Source organism: Pipra filicauda, unplaced genomic scaffold (assembly GCF_003945595.2).
Source record: "Pipra filicauda isolate LSUMZ 115617 unplaced genomic scaffold, ASM394559v2 scaffold33_size4404698_pilon, whole genome shotgun sequence".
In the NCBI taxonomy this organism is placed as follows: Eukaryota; Metazoa; Chordata; class Aves; order Passeriformes; family Pipridae; genus Pipra; species Pipra filicauda.
Genome location: NW_024104465.1, coordinates 582343 through 596131, shown reverse-complemented (window position 1 = coordinate 596131; position 13789 = coordinate 582343). Strand labels below are relative to the sequence as shown.

General features: G+C 44.6%; 1 protein-coding gene across 7 annotated transcripts in view; it reads right to left on the bottom strand.

Moving 5' to 3' along the window:
- BICDL1 (BICD family like cargo adaptor 1) overlaps positions 1-624 on the bottom strand; it is a 50158-nt gene extending 49534 nt beyond the window's left edge. For all 7 annotated transcript variants that reach the window (XR_003539433.2, XR_003539434.2, XR_005564593.1 and 4 more), the window contains exon 1: positions 304-624. Coding sequence is in view for 4 of the 7 variants with exons in the window: in XM_027714135.2 (XP_027569936.1) it covers positions 304-624 (321 nt within the window). In the remaining 3 variants the exon portion in view is untranslated. The remainder of the gene's footprint in view (positions 1-303) is intronic.
- Positions 625-13789: the final 13165 nt, after the last annotated feature.

Below are 13789 nucleotides of genomic sequence, written 5' to 3'. Positions count from 1 at the left end.
GAGATGAGCCGAGCACCGCGCACATCTCCTCCCCCAGGTGGTACCTGGGTCCTGGGGCGAAAGGGCCCCCCGGGGACCTCCCGAGCACGGCGCTGCAGCCCGGCCCCAGCTCGGGAGCGGGGGAGAAAGCAGCAGCTTTGCCTCCCCCAGGCCTCGGAGGGATCGCTCAGACCCTTCCTTCCCCGTCAGGGCCTCGGGGAGTCCCGTGGGCTGCCCGGCAGGGCCCGTGCCCGGGGCCGGCCGGGGAAGGGGCCGCGCTCCGATGGTCCGCCCGCGGGCCGGGGCCGGGCGGCGGGGCCTCACCTCCAGCTTGTCGGTGAGCTCCTTGTGCATCCTCTCGTACTGCCGGCTCATGTCCTGGTTGCGCTCCAGCAGCGCCTTCCCCAGCCGCGCCGCCAGCACCAGGTCCTTCTCCTTCTGCCGGATCAGCGAGAGCAGCTCGGGGTCGCGGGCGGCGGCGGCGGGCGGCGGCTCCGGCGGCTCCCCGGCGGCGGCCAGCAGCGCCAGCTCCTCCTCCAGGGCCAGCTCCAGGGCGGCGGCCCCGGGCGGCTCCATGCCGCCGGCGCTGTCCGCCTCCGCCGGTGCTGACCCGGCGGCGGGCAGGCGCAGGCACGGCGCCGACATGGCCCTGCGCGCCGCCGCCGCTCCGCTGCGCCCCCCGCGCCCGGCCCGCGGCTGCGGCGGCTGGGCGGGGAGCGCCGCCGCCCCCGGCCCCCGCCCCCCGCCGCCGGGCCCCGCCGGCGGCTCCGCAGCGGCACCGGCACGGGCACCTCCGGCGGCACCGGCATCGCCGCCGGGCACCGCAGCGGCACCGGGACCCCGCGGGTCGCTGCCCGGCCCCTCCTGGAGCCGCCTGCCGCCGGCAGGTCTCGCTGCTTCTGCCGCAGCCCCAGGCCGAAAATCCCCCCAAAACATTGGGAAAGCCCAAAAGCGGAGCTTGGCACCCCTCCGGAAGGGGCACAGCGCGTTCTGCCTGCCCGCTACCCTGAGCTCTAGAGGGGATCTTTTGGGTACCAGAGCGGCTCTCGGGATCTTTCTGCTCAGTGGTTCGCCCTGGAGAGCTGACTACAGCTTCCAACAGCCACCGGGGCTCGCTTTCAATTTCAGATTGTTTGGGATGTTCCCGGATAGCGTTTGTCCTAAAGGTACCCTTAGTGAACGTTGGGAGTTGTAGTCAATTCTTCTCCTGGCACTGTTCTCTCTACTGGGGTCAGGACTTGTTGGGTTTTCAGTTTTGGTTTTGTTGTCTCACCACAGGAGAGAGGCTGAGGCAGAATAAGGCAGCATAAAGCTGTATATTGTCACGTTTGCTGAAACCCCATTCCCTCAATTCTGTTTATGCTCTAATTTCAAATGATACTTTAATAGTGATTGAACAAAAACATTTTTAAGGGAACTCGTGCTTTTGATTCCTGGATTCTGCAGAAAGGAATTACAAGTGTTACAGCTTTTCTCTGTAGACCCGCTTTCCATGGGGCTTGCTTTCCTTTCCTCTACAGAATACTCAGACCACATTCATCTGTATGCAACAGCCCTGATGCATCAGTCCAAGGATGCTTTTGGTGCACAGTTGGTGACTGATGCAGTTTTCTAGCAGGGCTGGCTCCTGCCTCGTGTCAGACCCAGGGCCCTGGAGAGCTGCTGATTATTCGTAACAGTTAGAACATGAATTGTGGGAATGCAAACTTCCCTCTGGCCATCTGCCACTGGGACTTGGCCTTCCGTGGGGATACGCCCCAACAGCCCAGCCAGCGGGACCTGTCTATTCTCGGCCCTGTTCTTGGCAGCGTCAGTTAACATTTGGGGTGCTTTTTGTAATGTGAGCTCCTGCTCTCCGAGGGCCAGGCGGACACCTGGTACCTCGTGCCAAGCTGCCAGCACCCGTCCCACCGTGGCAACTGTTGGCCATTATGACCGTCGTGATTTCTTTTGCGCTGCTGACCCAGAGGTGACGCTTCCTTTATCTCGTAGCAATTCCCCCAGGCACTGATTTTTCTAGTCCTTTTGTCCTGGCAGTCAACTGATGCTTACATTGCTGGAGAGGAGGATTCACCATAAGGTGAGCTGGTTGGAACAGCATTGGCCCTTTTGAAAGAACCCCTGCCCTGCCATGGGAGCTGTGCTTTCACAGATTTGATCATCGCTATTTAAACACAGGAGGGCGTTTAATATTTAAGCTGATTGTGAGCACCTTCTGCTGGAAGTGCCTACTACAGCAAACCAAGCCTCCTGGTGTGATTAATGAAATCCATTGTGGCATCAATTTTCATCTCTAATTCTTTCTTCAGTGTATAAAACAAAAAGAGATTATACTGAGATGCTTTTAATCCCCCAAACAAAGCCTGAAGCAAAACCCGTAGCTGCAGCTGTTAGGATAGAGATGAGGAAAAGCTATTGCTTGGATGGAGAGGAAAAAACACATATAAATCAGTGGTATGTATTGTAAATATGTCACCATCTTAGTCAGGCATCTATGCAAGCTTAATACTCTTTTGGGGCCTATTGACTGTGAAACATTACTGTGTATCTGGAGTAACCTCGGATTAAAGCTTTGTTTACAACACATGTTATTGACTTCCACTTTAAAAAAATAATAATTCTGTTGTCCTGTGAATTTAATTATTGATTTGACTTTTTAGAAATAATTAGGTTACTATTTTTTAAAACTCCTTTGTCTGTTATTTTACTAGTATTTTATTTTGTGTGTGTTATCCCATTCGAATATCCATGAAAAGCTATTAAGAATATAATAATACAGTTTATTTACAGTCATATGGTGGCATTATCTATTAGGATCCTGGAATTTATTTCAGCTGAGAGCTGGTACAGTTGCTGCCCATAAGTGGACACTCGACTCCCATTTCTGCTCTTCTTCCCCTTACTAAGCTTGGTCATGTCCTTTGGAGAGCCTCAGCCCAGAAAACAGAATAAATTTTTTACATGAAACAAGTGAAACAGGAGGTTGCTGTTTTTTAATTGCACTGCTGAAGCCTGATGTGAGACATCACTCCTCAGGTACTGAGAACTGCTCTTGCAACACAGAATATTCCTGTGTAAAGCACAAATTATCCTTCAGCCTGGAAATCACCACAGGGATGACCCTTTCTGAAAATGCAAAAAGGCCAGACTGACTCAAGCACACAGAGAACTGAGAGCAAGTGATGTCATCACAGAACACAAAAATGTCACCTTGTCCAGGATATATAAAGGCCTTTTCTGTGAAATTGGGAAACAAGGGTGAAAATAAAGCATAGGTATGAGAGTGGTGTAAGATTGCCTGTAAGAAGATCAATCATTCTTTTCTTGCTCAGATGAAAACTTAGAGGTCTGTATAAGAAAATCAAGTAGCAAAAAGTTCTGTCCTTATGGGGCAAAAGGACAGCACTGACTTTGTCCCTAAGTCATTTCCCCTTCTTGCATTTCCTCATCCCACGATGAACCCATTCAGTAAATAAGCTGTGGGGATGGCTGGAGAACTCGACTCAAGAGGCCATTCAGAACAACCTACCAGTGCAATTCACTCTGCTAAACAGGTTCCTAAAAAAGCAAGACACTGAAACCAGCAATCCAGCTTAAGCTGTGGGTACAGCAATGTGTATTGTCCTTCCCAGAGGGTCAAGGAGAGGTGAACTCTAAGCTGTGCAGGCTCTTCAAGCCCAGTGTCAAGTATATTGCTAAATCCAATGCTTTCAAGTCTATATCCTGCCTTCCAGGAATTTCACTGGTTGGTCTCTTCATAAAGGAAGTGTGGCAGAGAGTCTGGACCTTTAGTGGTTACACTAACAAATGCTGGAGCATGTAGGACTGTATGAGTTAAGCAGGTCAAAACATTTTTAACACATCAGAAAAGTCACAAATCCAATAAATGTCCAAGTGCTTCAATCAATACCTTCACCCCGGCTGTGAAGGCAGCACTCAGAAAACAAGCTGAGCTGCAATGGATCATCCTTTTTTATTTAGAGTAAGGGAGGAAAAAGACGTGTTGTGGAAAAGTCACAGCCAGATCTGTAAAAGTAGATTATTGTCCTGTGCTTTTAAAGCTGCCTGTGGTGAGAAAGGAATTCCCATCAGCATCTTTAATCTTCCTGTCAGTGGGCTGACAGACTTCCAGGAGAGGCAGCACAAGCTATCAGGTTTCTTTTCCCATTCTCTCTCTTTCTCTCTCTCTCTCTCTCTCCCCCCCTCTCCCTCCCTCTCCCCTTCTCCCTCACCCCCCTTTTTTTGAGTGATTAATTGCCTTATTTTCTCTTTGCTTTACTGCACATTATTTCTGACAAATGTTTCAGTTTTTCTGGTTGTTTGGGACCTCTGTGCTGAGGTGTTTGTGTGCCACAGCCTCCTGCTGCTGCAAGATGGGCAGCAAGAGGTGCAGGTAGCCTCAGAGTTTGCTGTTACCCTAGTGAATAATTGAAGGACATATGTGTCTTGCTTTCAAATCAGGCCAGAACTGCAAAGCCAGAGGTAAGGCTCATGTGTGACCTTTCTTCCTCTTTGCTTCTGTAATGTCCAAAGCTACGTGGTACATGTGTGCCAGGGTTTTCCCTGGTGCTGGATAGAGAAAATACAAGATGGGAAGGTATATTTGCAAAAGTTGATAAGGGAGAAAAGAACAGAAATTTCTCATTAAACAGAAGGGAAAAGAAAGCTGTTATGAGTGTGTTAGCCAAGCAACACATAGTAAAATAAAAGACCATCCTGATTTTTTTTCAATATCCCCACAGAGTTTCTGACAAGTTTGTTTTTTTCCAGGGTTATCAATAATACATCAGAGCAGAAAGAGCACTCACCCACCAAGGTGACTCATAACAACAAAATCAGTGGAAACATCCCTTGACTGCTAAGGTGCAAAGCATGGCCTGGGTGACTCAGGAATGCCCAAGGACAGAGCCAACACCATGCTGTGCTCACCCTGCCTGTGTGTAAGGAACAAGGGGTGCAAGAACAGGGAAATAATTTTGACCTGTGGTATGGAACACAGAAGTATCATGCTGAGACATCTGAGTTAGAGACGTGAGTACTTTGTACCATAGCTTTTAGTCTTTTTGAGGTGTAAAGTTTGGAAATATGCTGGAACAGCCTCTCCAGAACAAAACTGTCAGTGCTGGGAACAAGCAGAACTACTCTGGAGCTGGAGGAGTTGCATGGCCAATATTTCAGGTCAGCTTGATCTGTTTGGGGTACCACAGCAGAAATTTAACTTTGGTTCACACCTGGCCCTCACCTGACACACAGGCTACTTTGTACCTGGGGCTTTTTCTTGACTTACCATGCTCCAGGTAGACTCTGGACACAGGATCCAAGCTGGCTCCTTCTTGCAGTGGCAGTCTCTGTGGGGAGATGTAGGTCTACATCTAGACTAGGGCTGTGTTTTTCAATGAAGTAGGTGTTTTCAGCAGTGAGTGTGAGCCACTTCCTCTTGGATCTTACCACGTGGCAATGCTTGACAAGCCTTTGTGGAACAAACACCCCTTTTGAGAAATATAAAGTAGCCTGTACCTTTGCTCATATGAAGATACCAAGTGAGAGAGATGTTCTTGCCTGTATTTCTTTACAGCAAACCCCTCAGATCCTAAAATTGCCTGTCATGGTGTTGCCCATGGAGTTCTGCAACCATTAAATGATTGGACATGACTTTGTGCTTTGTTGTGGGGAAAAATATTTGTTCGCTATTATCTTGCTCTGCTTCTTAGGGATATGCTGTGATTTGTAATGACTCATGTTAGGAATGCTGCTCTTTGATCTGGCATTACTGGATTGTAATTGAATATGTTGACACATGGCAATGTGGGGTTTAATGCAGCCTCTTTCACTCACTGTTGTGGTCAATTATTTCATGATAATGGCAACTCTGCCAGGTATTTTTGCTTCATTGAGCAATTATGTTGTTATGGAAACTGGTGTTCTATAAATTATATGAAGAGAGACCTGATTCACTTCTTGGGAACAAGAAATTTTAAAGTAAAAAGTACAGGATAATAGGGTTTTTTTATTAGCTATATATTTATTTGTGTAATTACGAATCCTTAGGGCCTGCTAACTCCTTGGTGCAAACACCACCAGCTTCGTATCCTTGCAGGATCTGCTCAATTGTTGTCCCTCCTTAGAGAATACGTGATTAATGGATGCTCACAGCTGAAGATGAGGTTGTTCCTGTCTGTGTTTAGGTGGTGCCCTGGCCAACCTTGCTGGATTTCGAGAACATTTCTGTGTTCCACCTGCAGGGCTCATGAGCTTCAAAAACCTTGCTCTGGCTGTGCTGTGGTCGCTGCTGTGTGTGGCTGTGGCAGGAAGGATTTGTCCTTTGAGAGCAAGATTTATGGAGGACTGGACACTGCAAGAGCTTGATAATCTGATACAAGAACCTCTTGCTCCCGTTCAGTCATTTAAACATTTCAGAGAGGATGTGTGTCTAACAGAGTTTCCTTTCCATGTCTTGCTGGTTTCTTGCCTTAAGGTGAAGGAATGTGCAGCTTTAAGAGATTTTTTAGTTTGGGGTGTTTTGCACAAACAAAATTTACCCTTTCAACCAGTGCAAAGGAATCCCCTTACTTACTAATCCCAAGCACTGGAAAAAGTCCCAGAGCCTGAACTGTCACATTATCAGGAGCCAGACAATCCTGTCCAGGTGGAGGCACCCTGGATATGTGCAGCACAGAAGCTTTCACAAGGAGCTTTTGCAGCACCCATTACCTATGAGAGTAATCCCCTTTCATCCTCTGAGCTGTTTCCTCAGCACTTTCCAAGAGCACGAACTTCGATAAACATGTGGGTGGGAAACCATTGAACAGAAGTAATTAAGTTGCTCCTGGTGAGCTGAAGCTCATTCTACATGGATGAGGGGCCCTGCACTAGCTTGAGGTAGTCAGTGCTATTCCCCAGCATCCTTCCCCTTTTTCACGCTTTCAAACTGTGATTTCTTCCATTTCTTTTTAACAGCTGAGTTACTAGAAAGAGTGTTGTCACCTTGTTCAGCCTAAGCCCGAAGTCAACTGCCTGATCTTTTTGATACCCAGGTGCTGTGGCAGGCAGGTGAGATGTCTGTCAGTGTGTGTTCTGGTAACAGGATCATATTGGGAAACATTCTTGGTTTTCATCTTCCACATATCAGTTTCAGCTGGAAAAGCCAGCTGTTGCTTCTTAATGTTGATTAAATATTACATTGCTTTGTAGTACTTACTGAATACTAGCTCATGAGAAACAGTTGAAACAGATGTTCAGAGAGTGAAAAAAAGAGTGAAAGAAGCAACAAAACTTCTGAATATTTAAGTCAGAGAAGTCCAAGTGACTTCTATTCAAAATGCCCATTCCTTTCTTTTGGAAGGCGAAGTGGTGTCTGTGAATACCACAGGACAGGGACCACATTCAGCCTCCCTGAGCCCCAGGAAAAGGGCTCTGCAGGGTGGTCAAGACCAGGAACCCCTTCTCGTCTTGGCTCTGCAGGGCACCTGGAAATCTCTTTCCTCTTCTGGCCTGGCCATGGGGAGACCTGCAAGTACTAGGAAGTGAGTTTCCAGATGATAAAATGTTTCCCTGAGTAGTGGTGTTTAATTTGAGAGCAGTAATCAACCTTGCTATAAAAATACCCAAGTCTTAATCTCTCCAGAAAAACGGAAATCTTATGTCTTCTCATCTAGTTGCTGCTTTCTAAATCCCCTTCAATTTGTCAGAACCCTTCCACTTCACAGAGTGGAGAGCTGCCAGACTGGTATATCATCTCTCTGGGGTCTGCTGCCCACGCAGCAGGTAGCACATTAAATTCAAAATAGCAGACTTTGTAAGAGTGCAGGACAGCTTCAGTTGGCAGTAGAAGATTTGGGTTCTTTACAAATGTGGTTACATATTGCTGTATGAGAACAATTCACAATGAAATAAAACTTGCTATGAGTAATTTCCATTTTAAGCACATATTATGTATAAGAGTTTCCAAAAGAAAAAGAATTGCCAAATAATAGCTAAGACATACAGTTGAATTATGGGTATCGGTTTCTGTTGTTTAATTACCTGCACTATACTGCTGGAAAGGCAACAGCAGAACAGTTCAGCTCTCTTTCATTGGGCAAATGTATTTCTTTAGGATTATAAAGTAAATTATTTCCCATCATTTATACTGCTCAGAAAACCAACACCTCTTTTCTCCCCATTTGGGGGCTTGCATCACTAACAGAAGCAAATCTTTGAGAGCTTTTTTATTTGCCTGCTGTAGTGCAAGCACAAGAACTCCTCTGCCCAGCACTGTGCAAAGATCCCCGAATGTTACACACGTGAAGTGGCATCTGCTTTTGGAGAGGCTGCAAACCCAGACCTTTCCCTAACCTACACATCAGCCCTTCCTGGACTTCTAAGCAGTCCAAACTGTAAGAAGGGAATTCTTGGAGTAACATTGTTCTGTAATCCTTGTTGGTCTTTCACAGAGGGGTGAAGAGAAGCCAAGGCAGTAACTTGCCAACAGCCCCCAATTCCAAGTCATGCAAATCTCTTGTTGAAGTTGTGACCCTTAGATTACAATTTCTCTTCAAAAGCCGTCACAAGAGGAAAACAAAAGAGTTCCTGTCGATATCTTCTTGTAGTGACTACACTGCTTTGGTTTTTGAGAGGAACCTCAAGGATCAAGGAGGGGGATGCTGTGACACAGCTGAAGTCACAGATGTGGGATGGTGATGGTATAAAAGAGCTGAATAGAACATGAGCAAGAAAGAAGGTCACAGCTCCAGAGAACTTGAGATCAAAACATAAGGCACATGGAAAACATGAAAGAGATTGTTCTTAAATACCAGAAAGGAGCAATGGGGAGAATGAATCCATATTACAGTAAATTTATTGGTCAGCTTTTAAATTGTGAGATAAATTGTGAGATAAATTGTGCTTGTAATTTAAAAAAGTATTTCTTTATTCCTGCTGGGAGGACCTAGTTGACACCAGCTGTAAATGTGTTAGGACAGAAAAATCAAAGTGTTTAACTGCTGCGAGGCACTCTCATCATATCATAATGCCTTTTGAAGCAGTAATTCAATGATTGATCAGAGGAGATCTAATTAACTAACTACATTATATGAAAAAAGCAGCCATGAAGAAAGCTGTGATACTCTGGGTATCACATTCATCAGAATCTTTGCTCTGCTGCATGGGTGTGGGTGTTCTATGGAAGAGCCAAACCTTCATTCAATGTATCACCTAAAAATAAACCTTAAGATTAAAAGTTTCCTTTCTCTTTCTATCCTGCCTTTCACATGTTATTGCTTTGCATACTTCTAGACACTTTAGGAAGTGCATAGACCATATTTGTCACTAAAAGATTCAGCATTCAGTTAACTGCTTAAATCTAATATTCACCCACACATGATCTATATTGGGGTGAAATTCAGATACGAGCATTACCTTAACAAAGTGTCTTCTATTCTCATTTCCCATTTTTACATTTTGCTGTACAGCATTCTGTGCCTGCAGAGGCCTGGTGAGCTCAGTCACATCAGAAATGACATTTATGAACATTTAGCGCAGCCTCGGCGTGAGTTCACAGCAAACTTCTCCCGTGGGGTGCGTGAAGGCAGCGTGACCTGCAACAGGACAAACGAGAGGCGTGACAAAAATGAAGCCAAACATAATTCACTGGGAACGATGAGGACCTGACATGCTGTTGTAGGGGATGTAGAGGTCGGGTGCATATTTTGCTGACCTGATGGCCTTTCATCCTGGACGCAGAGACTGTGATAAAGCTCCACAGCAGCTCAGGCTCTCCAGCAGAGCTGGGTTTGGCTGAATGCCCTTTGCTCTGTGATTCTCCTCTCTCTTGGAGATCAGGTCATTTTATAAAGCTTCCAGACTTTTGCCTGACACAATCTTTTGAATCACATGAAATCAGCCTTGTTAGGCAGGAAGGGAAGAGTCATCAGAAGTCATCTCACACGTTTTCAGTGATTTCAGTGCTGTGGGTTAGCTGGCCGCATATTTGGGTATCTGGATTCTTTCAGCAACACTTTACTATTAAAATTGTATCTTAGTTTAAATAAATAATTTTTTTGCCTCTTTTAGGTCAGTGTTAGATGTAGCCTTATGTAAAGAATTTAATTAATTTTTATATTTTCCCTTGCTGTTTTGATTTAAGGACATCACATAGATGAATATCGCTTCCCCAAATTTACATTTAAGTGAAGAAATTTCAGTGAAGACCAAAAGGGAAGGAAGCAACTACCTTCCAAACATTCCATTATTGAATATCCTCCCCAAAGAGGCTGTATGGCTTCCTGTGCCACAGTCTGGCCCATAGCTTGGAATCCTTGCTGTTCCCTGGATGAGTTTTGTGTTGTTCAGTGTCTGTGACATGTAAGATACACTCTGTGTCAGTTTTACTCCAGTGTTTAACTCCAAAGGAGTAACCTATATACAACCTACTGAAATATTTATGGGTTTGCCCTTCAAGTGTTTTTGTTTGCTTGGTGTTTCAGAACGTACTCAGTGGGAAAAAGAAGATGCTTCCACATAGCATGATACGTCTGCAGAGCTCAGGAAATACTGTGTTACTCTTCGGGGCACACCAACATCCCTGCCCCGTGCAGGAGCCTCCCTGGACCTGGCTGTGGTAAGAGCAGGCTGCTTTGATTTTTATTGTGTCTGCACATGCGTCACCCTTGGTTGCTTCCCTTTTTCTCCTGATGACTTAGCAGCTCAATAATGTGCAGCATAACTAACCTGAAGTGCTAAAGCCACCAGAAATTGGAAAATCATTCAGCAGCACAGCTGGGAGTCAGACTAAGAGCCCACCCCCAGCCGATTGGGGAAAAGGCTTCTGGGTGAAGGAGGTGATTTATGGGAATCATTTCTCAACTGCCATAGAATGAGGGCTTAGAGCTGGAAGGAGAATCTGGAATAAAGGAATTTACATCTTTGGAAAAGTGCCTTGCACTGTGCTTCCAATAATGTTTTGTTTTAAAAGCTGGAGTTGTATTTATAGAAAATTAAAATGGGGTTCTCCTGTGCCAGCATATGCTGTGGAAATGATCCTCCAGCCTTTCGTGTCTAGTATTCTAACATGCTTCCATTAGCTATCTGTTAGTATCTATTAGCTGTTAGTCTGTTAAACTCTTCCTGTATCTCAATTCTTTGAGGAATAACAGTAGTTTGATATAGTTGGAGAACGCTGAGTAGGCAAGTGATCGTGTTTATAAAACAGAAATATTATGTTCCTCTTTATTTACAATCACTGTAAATGGAAAATGCATCTATTGTTTGTGTTTCTCTGAAATTAGGTATCACTCTTTCAGACACCTGAAGACCCATTATCACCTCCAGAATTTTTGTGTTCCTTTGTCTGTGAGAGAAAATGCCCTTTATTGGCTGATCTCAGAAACACCATCTCATCAATTGGGAACCAATTTAGAATCCTTTTAATTCAGCAGGTCATTAGAATATATATGGCACTTCCAGGGAAAATTAAACCTTGTGGAAGCAATAAAAGACTGGCAGTTATATCTGATCAACAGTAATAGTCCAGCATCTAGGGAGATAATGCTGATGTATTTCAGCTTGGAAGCCTATCAACATTTAACAAAGCTGAGTTTTGTATTTTTAGCCCATTGCAAAAATGCCAATAGCTGGGATTCTTTTTTTTTTATTATTTTTTGGCTTTTGTTTTTTTTGGAAGTGGAGGGAATGGTAGAAAGACAGACAGCTGCAGGGACTTGCAGCACATTCCGATTCTTTAGTTTGTTTGACCTGATTTAACAAGCTTCCTCTGTTGAAATATCATCGCCTATGTTGGGAATTATGTCAGGAAGCACAATATGTGCAGTGTGGGTGAGTGAGCTTGCAAAAACTGTCAATGAAGATCAATTATAGGAATTATTGAATTACACATTAGATAAGAAGCAGATGACTTCTTTTTGCATGCAAGTGCAGTGTTGACTATTTTTGTCTAAATTAAAATACAGCCATATAGGCAGTGAAAACCTGTCACTAAACGTCACAAGCTGCCCAGGCTTATTGATTATTTTCTTCTTTACGACTGAGGTCCTGCAGTCTCGTGGGTTTTGGCACGAAGCACTGTGCAGATGAAGCCAGAGAGCATCAATCCACTAACAACGTGCAATTTATATGCAGCTTGGGCAGAAATAGCCCTTTACAAGTGACTTGATAGTGATGCAAAGGAAAATGTTATTTAGCAGTTGCCATTTTCTGATGTGTTGGTACTCCTGAATCGTGCTGTGGGAGTTGTGTGTCCTTCTCTCATACCACAGCTGGGCAGTCGACAACAGGCTGGTGAGACAGGCTTGTTCCTGCACCTTCTTCATTTATAAATACCTTATATCAGCCTGTTTACTGGATATTTTTGAATGCTGAATAGTATTTTTTGCCCCAGGAGGCTACAGATAAGGTGGCAAGATTGGTTCTAGAATAGCCATCCTTTTGCAGACTCTACCCAGCTGCTGAACACCACTGCCAGCACTGCCTGGCTCTGCCTCTGGCTCAGCTTGGAGCTGAAGAATTCCAGAGAAACAGGAGGATTTAAAGAACCCTTTTCAAGAGAGAAACAGCACCTCTTATTCACAGGAACCAGATGATATATCACCTTTTGAGGCTGGGGTACTGAAAGGCATCAGAACAAAAGCCAGGGGAATATAGAGAAGACAGAGGTACAGCAAGCACTGCAGCCTGTGTGCAGATCTCTTCTATTCCAGCATCTTGTATTCTAAATAATCTTTGTTTCCCAACACCTATTCATGATGGACTGGGTTGATGTAGAACCCAGCCTCCTCCACTGCTTTTACTGCTGTTTTCTGGAGGATTTTAAGAGGGTAGCTGATGTTCTGCTTTAGAAATGTTGTAAGCAAATAACAATTACTTAGCATAGATTTTTTGGTTGTTATTTTTTGTCATTTTGAGGTTGGCTATTAGGCTTTTTCTGATAACTGATATGAAAAGCTGACTACTTTCTTCTTCATGCTTAAAAGGGTTAAGATGTAATGTGTCCTATGCCCCAATAAGTCTGCACCTCTCCCCTTGTTTCCAAGGGAGTAATTGCTCTTAGCTGTTCCCATCCACCAGCACAGTTTATTAATGTTGCATCTGATCCATTTCAAAATTTCTGAGAAGCAACACAAAAGATCCGTTGCTCTGAGGAAAACTGGACAGCCAAGTGATGGGAAGAGCAGAAAGTAGAAAATATTCTACTTTAGGGTTTATGTCATTCATTCAATTATAGATGAATTTGAAACTGTAGCATAAAACTACCTTTTATTAAAAAGCAATTTTAAAAATAAAAGCCCATCTCCAGTACTTTAAAAACACTGGGGGGAAAAAAAAAAGAAAAGTAGCCTAACCCCCTTTTTTTGCAGGAAATGTTTATTCCATAGAAACTCTTTCCCGTGGAGTTTCTGTTCCTTTCAAGACTTGTATTTTGGTATCCAGCATTTGGCTAAAAATGGCTAAATGCAATTCCTTGGCAGACCAAGAGAGTTGCATCATTGCATCGACTTCACACCGTGCTTTATTTCTGAGGAAGAATATACTGGTTTTGTAGCCTTTTCTTTCCAGGTAGTAAAGGAAATTTAAAAGTGTAAGGAAACAATGTGAGCCAGGCCAATCACTGGGAGGAATGGTGAACAGCACTCCAAAAAAAGCAATTTGACCAGGCAGTGACCTCCAGAGCAGCCAGAAAGTGTCATTCAATTCCTTTAGGAACCTTATGCTACTTCCTTGTTTGTCAGCGTAATCTCTTAATCACTTATTCATCACAATTCTTAACATGGAAAAACTGAATCCCACAATAGTCACTGTAAAATATTCCTTGGCCTCC